Source organism: Chrysemys picta, chromosome 14, assembly GCF_011386835.1.
Source record: "Chrysemys picta bellii isolate R12L10 chromosome 14, ASM1138683v2, whole genome shotgun sequence".
NCBI classification, from domain to species: Eukaryota; Metazoa; Chordata; order Testudines; family Emydidae; genus Chrysemys; species Chrysemys picta.
In genome coordinates this window covers 12,880,908-12,898,601 of record NC_088804.1, presented here as the reverse complement: position 1 = coordinate 12,898,601, position 17,694 = coordinate 12,880,908, and the positions used below count along the sequence as shown (strand labels likewise).

General features: G+C 48.6%; 1 protein-coding gene across 8 annotated transcripts in view; it reads right to left on the bottom strand.

Moving 5' to 3' along the window:
* Positions 1 to 17,694, bottom strand: part of LOC101934489 (dipeptidase 2) — a 45,501-nt gene that overhangs the window by 7,247 nt on the left and 20,560 nt on the right. For all 8 annotated transcript variants that reach the window (XM_005289760.5, XM_008166922.4, XM_008166918.4 and 5 more), the window contains 8 exons: positions 15,113 to 15,399; positions 7,326 to 7,452; positions 6,678 to 6,807; positions 6,325 to 6,466; positions 4,416 to 4,485; positions 1,689 to 1,865; positions 1,131 to 1,218; positions 321 to 396 (listed from right to left, as the gene is read on the bottom strand). In XM_005289760.5, the coding sequence (XP_005289817.2) occupies positions 321 to 396; positions 1,131 to 1,218; positions 1,689 to 1,865; positions 4,416 to 4,485; positions 6,325 to 6,466; positions 6,678 to 6,807; positions 7,326 to 7,452; positions 15,113 to 15,243 (941 nt within the window). In that variant the 5' untranslated portion in view covers positions 15,244 to 15,399. The remainder of the gene's footprint in view (positions 1 to 320; positions 397 to 1,130; positions 1,219 to 1,688; positions 1,866 to 4,415; positions 4,486 to 6,324; positions 6,467 to 6,677; positions 6,808 to 7,325; positions 7,453 to 15,112; positions 15,400 to 17,694) is intronic.

Below are 17,694 nucleotides of genomic sequence, written 5' to 3'. Positions count from 1 at the left end.
AGGCGCCGGCAGCTTTTCTGCCATTCATTGCTGGCACATGCAAATCCCTGACCTCAAAGAGGGCACCTATGAGGTGAGGAGGACAATAGGGGGATTGTTGTGCTGACAAGCTCATTTCCACCCCACACCAAATGAAATGTATCTTCCCACTGATCTAGAAGGGAACAATCAAGCCCTTGCTTTATCAAAATGTGTTTTAATAGAAACGGCACAACAATCTGCTCCGATAGCCGTAGCCTGCCATTTTCAAAAGAACTGAAAGAAAATCCTCATGATCCGAGGAGCACTTTATTTCTGAATTTATATATCGTTTTACTCACTGATCCACTCCATCGTAGTCACCACCAATTCCTATTGATTTTGAACCTGCAATTTTCTTTATGTGGTCAAAATGATCTAGAAGAAAATAATAAAGAAAACAATGTCAAAGCACAGGGCAAGAAGAAAATCTATTTCAGACATATTGGTGTTTGGTTAACATGTCTCACAATGTTTAGACAAAGCACTACGTTCACTTTAAATATGTGACGTCAAAAGATACGTGTAGAACATGGGATAAAATTCAATGCTGTATGTGACAGGCCCTTGATACCTACTGGTGCTTAGCTTGACATTTGCATTCAGTGCAGTACTAGTCATTTGGAGAATAAAATAACTAGACAGATTAAAAGTGATTTGAGGTTTATGATTGGCTCACATGCAGGACCTTAATTCTCTAGAAATACCATGTATATAGCAATGGAAATTGCATTACCCCTATATCCCAACACCCCTCGGGGGTTTTCTACTCTCAGACTAACGATTTACGGTCAGAACTTTTCCTGGGGATTAACACCCAGTTAGGATTTAGTTAATGGTCCACTTTGGGCCATCCGTTCCTCTAGCTACTTATTAATGGCCTGTGCCTTTAGTTGCTCAATAAGTGTAAACTCTAAAACCGACCAGATGTAGATGTGCACTCTAAAGGGATGTATGTTACAAGTCACTGAGTGGCTGTGATTTACACAGTGTGGGGCTGGGCAAATGTGTGCGTTCCAGCAACAAAGATTTGCACTTGAAATGTGGCTCAGACTCGAGAGAAATTTATAGAAGGAATCATTATTCAGAACTGCAGTGTATTAGATGCAAACCTGCCACAGTTGCAACATTCACCACCTTTCTTCCACAGGCCAGCACCTTTGTATAGAAAGTCACCATCACAATTCCCTTGTTCCTTTCCTGAAAGATAGAGGGACGTATTGTGAGCAGCTATTCACGGGCCCTGTGTCATGGTCACCCTCAAGGGATGTGAACGCAGCTCCATCTACAGCCCATCAATGCCATTCTACATGTGAAGGTCAGTTGAGAACACAATTTGCTGCCTCCCTATCCCTTATGCAATCCTCATCTGGTGTAAATCAGCGTAACTCCATTTACTTCAGTGACCATGTCAAACCAATTCAACCTCCTCTCATTGCAAGCATTTCTTTTCAACATGCCAACAATTGTTCCACCTTTGCAGTCACATACCGAATATAACCCAAAGCCATAGCCTGAGGAGCAAATGCTTAACTTATTGCTTAGAATCTGCTTATGACTAAGAGTGAACTGACTTCCGAGATGACAGGAAGAGAAGTACACTTTGAATCCTGTATGTGCAGGATTGGTTTGGGCCGGCCAGAGGAGTGAAATCTTTTCAAGTCACTCACCAAACTCTGAAGAATATCATCAGGAACATTTCTTGGGTGGTTACAGACAAAGAAGGCTGAAGAATGACTGAAAATAACTGGTGCTCTGGAGATCTGGAGAGCCATTCTTGCTGTGGAGTCTGATGTATGGGATAAATCTATCATCATCCCCAAGCGATTCATCTCCATCACCACTTCCTAACACAGATTTACAGACAGCAGTATTAGTATATTGCGTTCTGTTAAAGGAGATCGGTTAGCAGATGTATGTGACTAAATACTTACATTCTGCATCTGTCATAGAAGTGGGTATGGGTCTCTCTACTAGTGGGTTTTTTGTGGCTAGCACAGGCTTCCTAATCGTTTCTCTAATGGGGACACACTAGCACATCACAGGGTCTCTTTCTCAATGCTAACTGCAGCTATCACATTTTTAAAAGCTCAGCCTTGTATATAAAATATACAGGTCTTGATACTTCACTGTATACTGTATACTTCACTAATAAGTACTGCTGCTAATACGAAATGTTGCAATTTCTTATTCCTTGAGTTTTCAGTGTTCTGAAACAGCTGTGGGAAAATTTACCAAATTATTTGTTGCATTTTGCCAGATTCTAAGTCTCTCGTGCCTTAAATAAGCACTTGCAACACTCATGGAAACCAACAGACTTGCATGCACTTCTGACAGGAAAATTTAACCCAGTTTGCTCATCCCCGCCATCTGAACACTTGAAAGGACAGGAGGGCTTCCCAGGATAAACTTCTAAACATAACTGAAAATAAAGGAGCATGGGAACCTCAAAGTCATGAGTTTAAACTTATTTAATTTACTTTTGAAGTTAATACCTTGGAAATAAGACTGAAATCTATTTTCAGACCAAATTTGTGCTTCTCAACTTTTGCCAATTTCTGTGTTAGGTGCTATGTTTTGTGAGCACTGAGCCAGCACTGACAACATTCTTCTAGTTTCAGGTCTAAAAATATATTTTTGAATAGAGGTGGCCTGGATTAAGTCATGGACCCAACCACCACAGAAGTTCTTTTGCGGGAGGAAAAGGAGTTCAAAATCCACATTAGAATTTCTCTGGCCCATCTCTAATGGCAACGCAATCAGGCTCTAGAAGCCCATTTGTCCTGGGCACTCTTTAAAGAAACAGTACTTGAGTCTATGGAACAACTGCTATAAAGTATTTTGAAACAGGAATGTCAAGAACATGTTATAGCTGCTATTTAATGGATTATGTCGAATCCTGAGGTTCTTATTCAGGCAAACTTCCACAGCTTCATTTGAAGTTGGAGTAAAAACTGAGTTAAAGAACCACAGGATTTGGGATAGTTTATATTAAAATTGTCAAGAGTCCGTGACTTCCAGCGACCTCCGTGACTTCAGCCTGCAGTGGTCGGGAGCTGCAGTCTGTGTGACTCAGGAATTAGAAATATGATTTGCAGGCTTTGGTATTTAGGTCACCAGTTTGAACCCAGCAGAGAACGTTACTGCTCAGAAGGTGTTTGTGGAAAGAACTGGCATAGTGCAGTTCCCAGTGCCAGATGCCAGAGCGCCACAGCTCCTGGCCACCACAGGCAGCGGTGGCACTCCACAGCTCCCAGCGGCAGCAAGGGAATCCCTGAGTTCCCGGCCACTGCGAACCCCTGGAGCTGCGGACAGCAGGGGTACACCGCAGCTCCCAGCTGACACAGTAGGCAGGGACACCCCCAGCTCCTGACCCCCACGGGCAGCAGGGGGACACCCAGAGCTGCAGGCAGCCAGGGTACCCCACAGCCCCCAGCTGCTTCCGGCAGCTCCTAGCCCCTATGCAGCTGTCAGCTTCAGGCAGTGGGGGGACCCGCAGATCCCCATTTTGTCCCGGATATTTTTAGTAAAAGTCAGGGACAGATCACGGCTTCCGTGAATTTTTCCTTTTTCCCCGTGACCTGTCTGAGACTTTTACTAAAAATATCGGTGACACAATCTTAGCCTTAATCTTGATTTATCAATTCCTGCAACCTATTACTGTACCTCAAGTCCTGAATACTCCCACCTTCTGCCCCTCAAAATATCCCATTCTGGGAAAGTTGTACAGAATTTGATAGAGACAAAACCCACAAGGTTGTGTAGACATTTACTGAATTGCTACAAACAGAGAAGGCTGAGGAATGATGGAACATAAACAGTTTAATAGAGGGAAATCCTTTCTGTAGGATGGGGAAAAGTCTATAGAATTATAGAGTAAGAATACAATTTTTATTACATACTATAGGACTATGTATCAGAGGGAAAGCCGTGTTAGTCCGTATCCACAAAAACAACGAGGAGTCCGGTGGCACCTTAAAGACTAACAGATTTATTTGGGCATAAGCTTCGTGGGTAACAAAACCCACTTCTTCAGATGCATGGAGTGAAAATTACAGATATGGGCATAAATGCCATATCTGTAATTTTCACTCCATGTATCTGAAGAAGTGGGGTTTTACCCACAAAAGCTTATGCCCAAATAAATCTGTTAGTCTTTAAGGTGCCACCAGACTCCTCGTTGTTTTTATAGGACTATATAGTCAGTCTCTTTACATATTTTACTCTCTCTCTACTATTAAGTTCTGAATCCCCCATCCCAAGGCCATCTACAATTTATAGTAATTAAATCTCTTCAGACACACTGCTTTAAAAAAAAAAAAAAAAAGGACCAGAATCTTTGAAGGTGTTAATGAGAGAAAAGTTTGCTTAGGTTGCCATTGAGGAGAGATTCTTACTTTGCCAAATGAACTCAGACCATTCAGATTAGGATAAAAGTTATGTACTTGCTTTGATGAAGATTCTGCCCTTCAAAAAGAAAACATGTAAGAAACCATTGCATTATTCTAGTGGGTTAGATCCAAACAATCAAATTTCACACGAACACAGTAAAAAACCCTCACCCCGAAGTCATATAGCTGAGTTTACAGATAAGCATAGCTCTCATTCATGCAATGTCATGCTTGTATCTCACTCCTAGACATTAGTCCTCCAGGTCAGAACTAGTTCACATGGGTGCGGCACTTTGAGGAAGTGCATGCTGTCTAATGCTGCAACACTTCTAGGGGTCACTAGCAGACTTCAGGGCTATCAATCTGGTATCTTTCACCAAAACTAAGTTCACTTTTAAAATTGCACCCACGCCATCTGACCAGGGCCAGTTTGGGTGAGGAAGAAAAGGAATTACAACAGGGCAATAACGTGGTGATTCTTAGGCCTGAGTGCAGCATGGGCACAGGTTACTTTTTAAATGATATAATAAAGAATGCTTTTGTTGACTTATTTCTTGTGAGTGTTACAGCAGAGGTGGGTCTTTAGGACTAATCAGAGAGTGGTGGTCTTCAGGAGCAATTCCAAAAGGACAATCTATGTCCATGGAGACAGTGTAGAAAGATATGACAATGGCTTTGTAAGAAGTGGATACAGGATGTTCAGGCTGGCATCAATAGCCAAACAGAGGATACTGGAGGGCAATTTGTCAAAACTAGATCAGTAGGAAGAAACAGCGTTATGCAGGGCCATTTTCTACTGTTAGCTGTTCTTCACCCCATATGGGTCTGTGTGACTCAGGAATTAGAAATATGATTTGCAGGCTTTGGTATTTAGGTCACCGGTTTGAACCCAGCAGAGAACGTTACTGCTCAGAAGGTGTTTGTGGAAAGAACTGGCATAGTGCAGTTCCCAGTGCCAGATGTCTACATCACAATTAATTCCCTCAGTAAAGAATCCTAAGACTGAAAGTGTGTGGACGCCTCTCACACCATGACAGGAGTGTGGCAATGACATTTTCCTTGCTGGTCAATTTGTGGACAGAGGACTTAAGGCTGACCCTAGAAGAAGCTGCAGGATGAGGGGGCTCTAAGCAGACTTAAGGGCTGATGTATAACTGTGGGTTAAAAAAGCATTGCTCATCACCACTAGTGTGGCGGAGGGAGGTATGACAGCAAAGTCTTCTAGGAGATGGATCAATCTGCTTCTTACAGGGAGAGTTTGGGATCCAAATCCTTCCTTCACTGGGTATGTCCAAGAGGGGTGTGCTTGGCCAGCAGTTGGGAGAGGCAATAGGTGTGTGATATGGAGGTGTGTGAACCGAGCGCCAGCCCACCCACCTGCAGTACACAAGCCTTCACAGCTATACATGTGGTATGTGCTTGGGGCTGGCCAAAGAGGAGAGTCTCCAGTGCCATCAAGAGCTGAATTCACACACAGCACTCACCACTCCAATAAGGAATGTATGAAGTTAGCTGGATCGCACAGAAAACCCTTTCTTACTGCCTTTCCTGCCTGTAACGAACTTTTTACCAGTCTCAGTAACATTCCTTCCAGAAGAGAAACGTGTCAGTTACATCCTATTCTAGTTTTCTCACAAAGCAATGGAGATGATGACTTCCCTGTATTTATTTTGCCAACAAACTAAAATAGATCCCATGATGTCACTGAGATATCAAGTGGCAAACAGATTCTTCTTCAACCCACCACATAACAAGCGGACCTATCCAAAGGACACCAGTCACCCTTCAACTCCTCCACCATTAGTCACAGATAGCAGTTTCCCACATTTTTCAAACCAATTTTGGCCCCTCTTAAAACTGCCATCCATTTGCACTGGAAAAGTAAGCGTTACAGAAACAAGGGCACATCAGTTACCATGGAGTATTGCAGGTGTGCGTTAAAGTCATGTACCGAACACCCAGGTCATAATACATCCTTAGCGTTGCGAGACTGCTGTCAATGGAATGGCCACCTTCTATTCCAATCAAGCATGCTATATTTTTACTATCCGCAATACCTGGAGTTTAAAGGGAAGATAAACGCCACAGTAAATTGAAGACAAAGACGTAGAGCTATCTGCATTGAGCAGCAGACAATCATTTCACAACCGTAAATGTCAGAACTAGCATTCTTAATATGCAATGTGTGATATGCCAAGTACTTCATCTCACATATATTCCCTCCTGCAATCTCATTAAAGAAACATTTTCATTATAAAAAAGTATCACCTTGAGAAGTATTAACAAGTTCAAGTTCTGGATAGCTTTGACACATCCTCTTGACAACATCAATCTGCTCTAGGGTCAGACGCACAGCATCCTTGTTCTGAGCGCTGCATATAACATACACCGACCAAAACTGAAAAAGAGACATTGATAGGCCAAACAACAAGTTCATGGACTTCATTATCAGCAGAATCATAAATAAAACCACTTCCTCCTTGGCAATTTGTTGGGGAGCTTTCATCACTGGGAAATCCCAAAGGAACACATAATCTGACTAGGGGCACACTCGCTGATAATAGGCTCTTGGCAACCCCAATCACTCACACAGTCTTCCAAGGACAGGAGGATAAAACAACTTTTTAATTCAGTTGCTGTAAAAAAAAAATACATAAAACTTTGGATAAGTGGAGCTGGATTCTGCAAAGGTATTTTAAAGTCTGGCAAATGTAAATATAGAAAAGCTTCTGTAGCCATGTAGTTTTCCCTTTTTTCTATCATGGGCTGAATCAAAATCCCAGATCTGAAACACCTCTCCTAAACTATGGCATATCCAAAATCTGGATGTGTGTCTGGATTTTGCTCAGATCCACCTGTAGAACAAGCAGTATAAATATTCTAAGAGATCCATGTCATAGCACCAACAGTACATACCTGAGCTCCGACATGGCCAGACTGAAGTTTCTGAATGTTTGTGCGTGTGGTGTTGAGAATTTTTAAGTTGATTTTACTTAGTCTGTTTTGGTACAATATCCTCAGTCGTAATGGAAGGTCATTGTGCCTAAGAAGTAAAATAAATAGCATTAATGATACAAACAAGCTTGTCCTTTCCTAATGTTTATCTATCTATCTATCTACTTTTAGTTCCCCTTGAAAGTTAACTGCCAACACCCTTGCAACAGTTCTCTAGAGATTGGAGAGGTTGCAAACCTGGCAAATAAAATTTAATTAGGTTGAGTGGCTGAGGGGTACACTTTAAATACTGTCTTACCAAAGCTATTGCTTCCAAATTATGATAAACCCCACCCACTTTTCTCAGACCACTTTAAGCACCACCTCGCAGTGAGGTTTGTTTGGAGCCTCACTTTCTGTAACAAATTTCATTCCTCTGATCTTTTTTTCTGCTGTCCTGAAGGTAGGGTGACCAGACAGCAACTGTGAAAAGTTGGGATGGGGGTGGGGCGTAATAGGAGCCTATATAGGAAAAAGACCCAAAAATCGGGACTGTCCCTATAAAATCGGGACATCTGGTCACCCTACCTGAAGGTTTTTCCCCTTCACTCCTTGATGCTGAAGTTTCTCTCACAAGCCCAGTGGTGAGCTGGAGCTGGTTCACACCGTTTTGCGCAAACCGGTTGTTAAATTTAGAAGCTGGTTTAGAACCGGTTGTTAAAGGAGTGGACAATTGGGAGAGGGAGGTTTTTCTGTCATTACACCGGCCCCCGAGCCACATCCAGCCCGCCTGAGCTCCCGGCTGGGGAGGCTCCCCCGGCCCCTCTCCCGCCTTCCCCCCTCTTGCAAAGCCTCAGTGTGCCGCGCCGCCAGCGCTCTGCACCGTTCCTGGGCAGCTCCGCAGCTCCTGCCGCTTTGAGCGGCATGGTAAGGGGGTGGGGCTGCGAGCTCCAGCGGCCCGTGCGGCATCCATACATGCTGCCCTGAGCAGCATGGTAAGGGGGCTGGGCCAGGGCTGGGAGGAGGGGTTGGATAAGGGGCAGGGAGCGGTTGGAGGGGGCGGAGGTTCTGGGGGGAGCGATCAGGGGACGGGGAACAGGGGAGGGGGTTGGGTAGGCGTGGGAGTTCCGGGAGTCTCTCGGGGTGGTGGTGGATGGGGTTGGGGCAGTCAGGGGACAGGGAGCAGGGCGAGTTGGGTAGAGGGTGGGGTCCTGGGGGGCAGTTAGGGTGGAGGGTCTTGGGAGGGGGTGGTCAGGAGACAAGGAGCGGGGGTGGGGGGGTTGATGGGTTGTGGATTCTGAGGGGGGCAGTCGGGGGCAGGACGTGGGGGTGGGGATTGGATGAGGGGGGGAAATAGGCTGTTTTGGGAGGCACGTGGTGCTTGTACTCACCGAGCGGTTCCCCTACCGGTTCTTCGGCGGCACTTCAGCAGCAGGTCTTTCACTCGCTCAGGGTCTTCGGCGGCACTGAAGGACCCGCCGCCGACGTGTCGCCGAAGACCCAGAGCGAGTGAAGGACTCACCGCCGAAGTGCCGCCGAAGAACCGGTAGGGAACCAGTTCCTAAGATTTTGGCAGCTCATCACTGCACAAGCCCCTCTTTCCACCTTATTCTTTTAGCTCTCTTCCCATCTCCACTCTTTCTCTTCAGATGTTGGATCTGCAAATAGCAGCCATGCTATTCGCAGGCAAGTTTGATTTTAGAATTTCATTTGAGTTACTGTAACTCACACACCTCCTGGGTGTGGTGTTCTATCCCATCTAGTGGCGCCGAGATTACTTAGGGTACGTCTACACGACCCGCCGAATTGGCGGGTAGTGATCAATCTAGCGGGGATCGATTTATCGTGTCTAGTGTAGACACGATCAATTGATCCCTGATCGCTCTGCCGTCGACTCCTGTACTCCACCGCGGCGAGAGGCGGAAGTGGAGTCAACGGGGGAGTGGCAGCAGTCAACCCTGCGCCATGAGGACGCGAGGTAAGTCGACCTAAGATACGTCGACTTCAGCTACGCTATTCTCGTAGCTGAAGTTGCGTATCTTAGGTCCATCTCCCCCCCACAGTGTAGACCAGGCCTTAGAGTAGGGTGACCAGACGTCCCGATTTTATCGGGACTGTCCCGATATTTGCTTGTTTGTCCCGCGTCCCGACCAATCTTAGGTTGGGACACTAGACAAACAAGCAAAGGCTCCGGAGCCCGGAAGGGCTTGAGCCCCCGCCGCCCCGACTCCGCCCCCTCCTTTCCCCATTGGCTCCCTCCCCAAATCCCCGCCTCTTCCCCAAGCTCGCCATTCCTCCTCCCTCCACAAGAGCTGGAGAGAGGCCCCGGAGACGCAGGGGAAGCACGGGGCCGGGGTGAGTGAGAGTCGGACCTGGCCCCAGTGCAGGCAGGACTGAGTCAGGCGGTAGGGAGAGTTGGGGGGGTGGCCCCGGTTTGATCCTGGCCACGGACAGACCAGGGTCTCTCAGCGCTACAACAGCACAATAGTATTTGAGTACTAGAGTGACCCCTTTCCTTTACGTTCCTGGATCAAGTCCGGGGTGGGCCATCCGGGCCCCCACCAAAGGGGGCGCCATGTGCAGGGTTTGGATTCCCACTTGACCTGCTGAGGGCCAACTGGGCTAATGGAGGCGGCAGGCAGGCAGGTGAGCAGCAGCGCTGGAGAGGGGGTTCGGGGGCAGTTGGATGACCAGCTGTCCGAGCCAGGTGACTCCTCTGGAGCAGGGGTTCCCCTCCTCGCATGTGCTGTTTCTGTCCCCCCCTCATACACTTCCTCCCCAGAGCCACTCTGGACTGGGAGCATCCTCCTGTCTGCTGGTGTCCAGGTGTCCCCCTCACCCATGCACCTGATTTCCACTGAGCTGGGGTGAGGGGACAGGGGGAATCTGTGTGTGCTGCTGCCTCTCTGGGTCTGGAGCTCCTGGTGGCTGCTTGTGTCTGAACACAAGCCTTCAGGCTCCTGGCCCTGAGTGCTTTCTTAAAGAGACAGGGCACTCCTACACTCAGGCACATACACATTCCCCTCAACTAGGGTGACCACACAGCAAGTGTGAAAAATCGGGACGGGGTGGGCGGTAATAGGAGCCTATACAAGAAAAAGACCCAAATATCGGGACTGTCCCTATAAAATCGGGACATCTGGTCACCCTACCATCAACATAACACCCACTGTCTCTCTCTCTCTCTCTCACACACACACACACACACACTCTCTCTCTCTCTCCCTCCAACACACACAACACCAGGGCTCCCTGCATTCAGGTCACTTCCCAACCTGGGCTGTGCTGAGGCATCAGCAGCTGCTGTTCTCCTGCCCTCCCCTTATGCAGCTCAGGGGGTTCACAGGGCAGAGGAGCAGCAGTCCAGTGCGGGAGCCGGAAGCAGTGCCAGCTGCTTTGTGCATCCAGGTGGGTCAGTACTTTCCCCACGCGGGTACAGGAAGGGGGTTAGGGGGCCGGAGAGCGGTACAGGGGGTAGGTGTGAAGGGGGCACAGTGCAGGGGTTGGGGCACAGGAGGGGGGTGAAGGGGTCAGGGTGAAGGAGGCACAGTGCAGGAGTTGGGGCACAGGAGGGGGGTGAAGGGGTCAGGGTGAGGGGGCACCATGCAGGTATTGGGGCACAGGAGGGGATGAAGGGGTCGGGGGCACAGTGCAGGGGTTGGGGCACAGGAGGGAGGTGCAGGGGTCGGGGTGAAGGGGGCACAGTGCAGGGGTCGGGGTGAAGGGGGCAGGAGGGAGGTCCAGGGGTCGGGGTGAAGGAGGCAGGAGGGAGGTGCAGGGGTCAGGGTGAGGGGGCACCGTGCAGGTATTGGGGCACAGGAGGGGATGAAGGGGTCGGGGGCACAGTGCAGGGGTTGGGGCACAGGAGGGAGGTGCAGGGGTTGGTGTGAAGGGGGCACAGTGCAGGGGCTGGGGCACAGGAGGGGCCGGTATTGGGGCACAGGAGGGGGGTGCAGGAGTTGGGGTGAAGGGGGCACAGGAGGGGAATGCAGGGCTCAGGGTGAACGGGGCACAGTGAAGGTATTGGGGCATAGGAGGAGGGTGAAGGGGTCAGGGGCACAGTGCAGGGGTTAGGGGCAGAGGAGTGGGCATGCAAAGTGCAGGGGTTCTGGGCAGAGGAGCGGGGTGAAGGGGTTGGGGTGAAGGAGGCAGAGTGCAGGGGTTAGGGGGCAGGAGGGGAATGCAGTGGTTGGGGTGAAGGGGGCACAGTGCACGGGTTAGGGGGCATGGGGGAGTGCAGGGGTTGGGGTGAGAGGGCACAGTGCAGGGGTTGGGGTGAAGGGGGCACAGTGCAGGGGCAGGAGGAAGGTGCAGGGGTTGGGGGGGAAGGGAGGGTGGTGACCAGGGGCAATGGGGGGCACCATGCCCATGGGGGCCAGGGCACCAAAATGCAAGTTCACCCAGGGTGCCATTTTCCCTAAGGCCAGACTTGACTGTCTTACCAAAGCTATTGCTCCCAAATTATGATAAACCCCACCCACTTTTCTCAGCCCACTTTAAGCACCACCTCGCAGTGAGGTTTGTTTGGAGCCTCACTTTCTGTAACAAATTTCATTCCTTGCAGATCTTTTTTTCTGCTGTCCTGAAGGTTTTCCCCCTTTCACTCCTTGATGCTGAAGTTTCTCTCACAAGCCCCTCTTTCCACCTTATTCTTCTAGCTCTATTCCCATCTCCACTCTTTCTCTTCAAATGTTGGCTCTGCAGATAGCAGCCATGCTATTGGCAGGCAAGTTGGATTTTTGAATTTTATTTGAGTTACAGCCAGTGATGAGCTGCCAAAATCGTAACAACCGGTTCCCTCTTCACCCCACGAGGGGGTCATAGCCCACCCCCCGGGACCCCTGCCCCATCCACCCCCCTTCCCTGTCCCCTGACTGCCCCCCACCACTCCATCCAACCCCTCCTCTCATTCCTGATGGCCCCCCGGGACCCCTGCCCCATCCAACCACCCCTTCTCTCTGTCCCCTGACTGCCCCTGGAACCCCTACCCCTGACTGCCTCCAACCGCCCCATCCAACCCCTGCTCCTTCCTGACTGCTCCCCCCGGGACCCTTGACCCCATTCAATCCCTCTCTTCCCTGCCCTCTGACCGCCCCAACCCCTATCCACCTCCCCATCACCCCCCAAACTCCCCCGCCCTCTCTCCAATACCCCCTTCCTGCTCCCTGCCCCGCCCCGGGGACGCAGGCCCGGGGCAAGAGCTGGGCGGCCGGAGCCCGGGGACGCGGGGCAGGGGCCAGGCGGCAGGAGCTCGGAGACACGGGGCCAGGACCACAGTCGCGGGGCCGGGGCCGGAGACGCGGCGGGAGCCAGGCAGCTGGCCAGAGCCAGGCAGCTGGCCAGAGCCAGGGAGGGCTGCGACAGGAGACAGGAGGCTGGGGAGAGCCGCAGCCACAGCCGGAGCCAGGCAGCTGGGGATGCGGGGCCGCGCCCGGACCCGCGCTGCCGGAGCTGGGCCATGTCGCGCCACAGCAGGATCCAGGCGGCCGGGGACACAGAGACACAGCCGGAGCCAGGCGGCCAGGGATGCGGGGCCGGGCAGGGCTGCGGCCAGAGCCGGGCAGGCGGGGACGCAGGGCCGGGCAGGACCACGGCCAGAGACCGGCCAGGGCGCGTGGCCCTCCTCGCTCCTCCCCTTCCCCTACCTTAGCTCCGTCTTCCTGGGCCTGAGCAGGAAGCCTGCTCTGAGCCCTCCCAGACTTCCCGCGCAAGCAGCTGATTCGCGGGAAGCAGGGGGGAGGAGAAGCAGGGCGGAGTATTCATGGGAGGAGGCAGAGCTGAGGTGAGCTGGGGCCGCGGCGGGGAGCGCTTGTTAAATTTAAATGCCCTTTTAGAACTGGTTGTCCCACACGGGAAAACGGTTCAAAAGGGCTTCTAAATTTAACAACCGGTTCCCGCGAACCGGTGCGAACCGGCTCCAGCTCACCACTGGTTACAGCATAATAGTATTTGAGTGCTAGAGTGACCCCTTTCCCTTCTGTTCCTGGATGAAGTCAGACTCAACAGAAACAATGTTCCTCTGAGCTGCCTGGGCATGCTCCCATATCGTGCTGCCTGCTTTATAAACATATACAAAAGGAAGTAAAGTTATAGCTGAAGAAGGGAGATGGTAGAATTGCATAATGCAAAAGTAGAAAAACGCTGAAATTTCCCCTGAAGACTAATGCAACTTGAGCCAAAGGAGTTTATAAATAGCCTTTGAATTCAAATGGAAAATGCCTTCAGAGTAATAAGCTAATGCAATGAGACATAAATGCTGTGCCAAGGGTGCTGCTTCCATCTCTGGTCTTCAGAACCTGCTAAGATCCACTGATGCTGTGCAACAATGGATGGGCCTCTGCTTTTAGAGCCCAGGGCGAAATCAGAATTGGTTGTGCTGCTCAGGCAGGGCCTGATTAATGCAGGGGCTTTAGGGGCTGCAGCCCAGGGCCTCGTGCTAAGAGGGGCCCCAAAGGCCCGCAGGCCAGATGCAGCCCACTTCTTCTTTTCATTCGGCCCGTGGCAAGTCTCTGCGCTGCCGGCCGGACACTGGTCCCCGAGCCTCGGCGCTTGCCCCAACCCCGGGCTGGAGCCATGAGCGCCAGTTCACCAATGTGCCCCTGCGGCCCCTGGGCGAGGGGTGTTCAAGGAATCTCTGCACGCTGCCTCGGCCCCCAGCACCGGCTCCGCAGCTCCCATTGGCCAGGTACCGTGGCCAATGGGAGCTGCGAGGGCAGCGCCTGTGGGGATGGGCAACATGCACTGCACAGAGCAGCCTGGCCCCTCTGCCTAGGTGCCAGACATGTCGGCCACCTTGGGGAGCAGAGCAGCACGGAGCCAGGGCAGGCAGGGATCCTGTCTTAGCCCTGCTGCGCCACTGACCAGGAGCCGCCCGAGGTAAGCACCTCTCAGCTGGAGCCTGCACCCCACCCCCCTGTCCCATCCCTGGATCCACCCCAGAGCCCACCCCCCCCAGCTGGAGCTGCACCCACTCCCGCACCCTAATCCTCTGCCCCAGCCCTGATCCCACTCCCCCACTCCAAACCCCCAGGGACCCCACAAAATCTAATAGCCCCAAACCCACAGGAGAGTTAATCTGGCCCTGTGCTCAGGGTTTACAGGATTTAGCCCTTAGTCTCCCATTGTAACAGGCAGAGGATAATGGGGGGGGCTTAAAATACACCAATATTTGTTTACAAGGATTGAAACTGAAATCCTACCATTGAAGTGTTTAGTTTGCTAGATCCATATTTTTCAGATTTTCAATAATTTGTTGTGAATGGTTGATTCTCTTGTTGCATCTCATAAGTGATCTAGGAGGTTCACTATAAAGTACAGTTACATTTAATATGCTTTGCTAGTCTTAAGTATGTGTGTATAAGGAAACCAAGGTGTTTTTTTATGGTGTATGGGAAGGGTGAATTAAAGGTTTTTGGCTGGTTTTCAAGCTATTTGATGTAACTCTTCTCCAAACAAAAAATATATATATTTTACTACATGTAACTTAGCATCTCCCCATAGCCCCTACCTTAGTCTACTAGCTACATAACTTGGTCTTGAGCCATCCACCTTCCATGCCTGCACATAGTGTATATTGAATACCTACGGATATCTTATGTTTAGGCCACCATTTTAGAAATGTTAACCCTGTTAATGAAATTGCCCCAGATCCCTAAGTGGCCCCCTCAAGGATTGAACTCACAACCCTGGGTTTAGCAGGCCAATGCTCAAACCACTGAGCTATCCTTCTCATTACCAAGGAGTATTGAAAAAAAAGACATTCTACATACCCATCAATTAGAGGGGCTTTCTTCATTAGCTCAACAGCCCTTTCTCCGACAGGTTTCTCCTTTCTGAAAGCCAAAACATCAGAGATGACCAGCAAGAGCCACAGGAACAGCTTCATAGGATCTCTCTTCATTTCCACAAAGGCAAGTTAACTACAGAAGAAGGCTGCCACCAGAGAATGTTGGTTATGAAGAAGCAGCAAATTTCCAGTCTGCAAAGGTTCTAGACTTAATGAGTTTGGCAGAACTGCTGTGTCTCTGTCTTTGGTGGTGAAGGAAGTTCTGAAGTTCTGAAGACAAACAAAAGGAATGAAGAGAGTAAGAAAGGAGATTAGAGGTGGATGATGTTCATGGTATTCAGTCCCCTTTTTCTAAATAAGAGATTCACACTTCTCACTGTTGCTCGAAAGTTGAGCAGCAGATATTTGCAGTTACCCCTTCCTTCCAAACACTGTTGCTACCAGATGAAATTAAAGGAAGTATTTACCCATTTTGCAGCTGGAGGAAATGGGTGGGCCTGGATTTAAATCTACCAACTAGTAATTACATGTCCAAAGCGTGTAGCAAAAGCTATGTATCTAGTTCCCATTTGAAAGTGAAAATTAACTGATTTACATGTACAAATAGGCTGATTTCCTCTCCTTTGAAACTTTCAGTGAAATTGTTCACCAAAATTCCAAGTCTCATTTGAAAGCAAGCTCTTTATTGTATAAAAAATAAACCCACTGCAATGACTGAAGCAATAAATCCACTGTATAGAGTGTATTTTCTGAGTGAAGCAATCTGAATGGAATACTTTCATTATGACATAGTTGAGTAACCAGAGCACAATCTGAAAGGGTCAATTTGTTCTTTTAAATCTATTTCTATTAAAGAGAGTTGAGCATGGAACCCTGCTAAGAAATAATGTGAGCATTCTTCTCTACCTTTTGTATAGAAATCCAGATAATAATAATACTTAAGCACTTCTACAGCATCTTTTAAGTGTGAATCAGGAAGCATTTTACAAACATTAACTATACCTGACAGTATGATATGAATATTAAACCCGTTAGCGGATGAAGATGCCATCGTAAGGAGGAAAGAATTTTTCCAGGATTGAAGTCAATGGCAGAACTATGAATAAAACCCAGAAGATTCCTGACCACTGTTCCCTGCTCCAACAATACCTCATGTAGGATGTCATATACTGGCAATGATACAGTTCTGTAATTTTAACATCACAGTACTGGTGTTGTCAATCACAGGCATTCAAAAAATAATGAGTCAAGCCCCAAAAGAATATGAATTTTTTTTTAAACGGCTTTTTATTTGCCTTCTGGTTTGTGAGCCTTAATTGTTTGTATTCTTAAGCTTTTCTCCACAACAATGAAAGCTAGAAACCAGCTCTCTCATTAATAAAGTAAGATGTTTTCATGTAATCTCATGACTCCAGCAGCAGTGGCTTTAAAAAAACCCACACACGTTGGGAGGTATATGCCAACAAGGGTTAGCAACAGATTTGGGCTGGATGTAGGAATTAGTGGGTGGGTTGTAAGTTGCCTGTGTTGTGCAGGTGAACATAACGTAAGTACTGCCTTACTGGGTCAGACCAATGGTCCATCTAGCCTAGAATCCTAACTCCAATAGTGACCAATACCAGAGCTTCAGGGGGAGCATACAGAAAAAGGCAGTTTTGGAGAGATCCACCTTGTTTTCCTCTCCCAGCTTCTGGCAGTCAGAGGTTTAGGGTCACCCTGAGCGTGACATTCCATCCCTGACTATCTTGGCCCATAGCCATTGATAGACCTATCCTCCAGGAACTTATCTAGTACTTTTTGTTTTTAACCCAGTTATACTTTTGGCCATCACAACATCCCATGGCAATGACTTCCACAAGTGAATTATGGATTGTGAGAACAATTACTTCCTTTTGTTTGTATTAAACCTGCTGCCTATTAATTTCATTGGGTAACCGCTGGGTTTTGTATTGCGGGAAAGGGTAAATAAACATTTCTCTGTTCCCTATTTCCCCACATACATGATTTTATAGACCTCTATCATATACGCCCTTAATTGTCTCTTTTCTAAGATGAACAGCCCTAATCTTTTTAGTCTCTCCTCATATGGAAGCTGTTCCATACCCGTGACTATCTTTGTCACCCTTCTCTGAACCTTTTCCAATTCCATAGACGCTCCCCAGGTTACACAAACCCAATTTACACAAATCCAGACTTAGGGGAAAAGTTCCATAAGTTCCGTAAGCTTTTTTTTTTTTTTTTTTTGCACATGTAATCGTCGGGTATACGCTCCTGACTTATGTAAAATTTGACTTATGCAAGGCGTTCCAGAACGGAAGTTGGGAAGCGTCTGTATACTTTTTGGACGGGACAACCAGAACTGGATACAGTATTCAGTGTGGATGCCTCTTGGATTTATATAGTGACATTATGGTATCTTCTCTCCTATTTTCTATCACTTTCCTAATAGTTCCTAACATTCTGTTAGCCTTTTTTACTGCTGCTGCACATGGATTGCAGCTGCTGCAGTTTTCAGAGGACTATCCACAATAATTCCAAGATCTTTCTAGAGTCGCTACAGCTAAT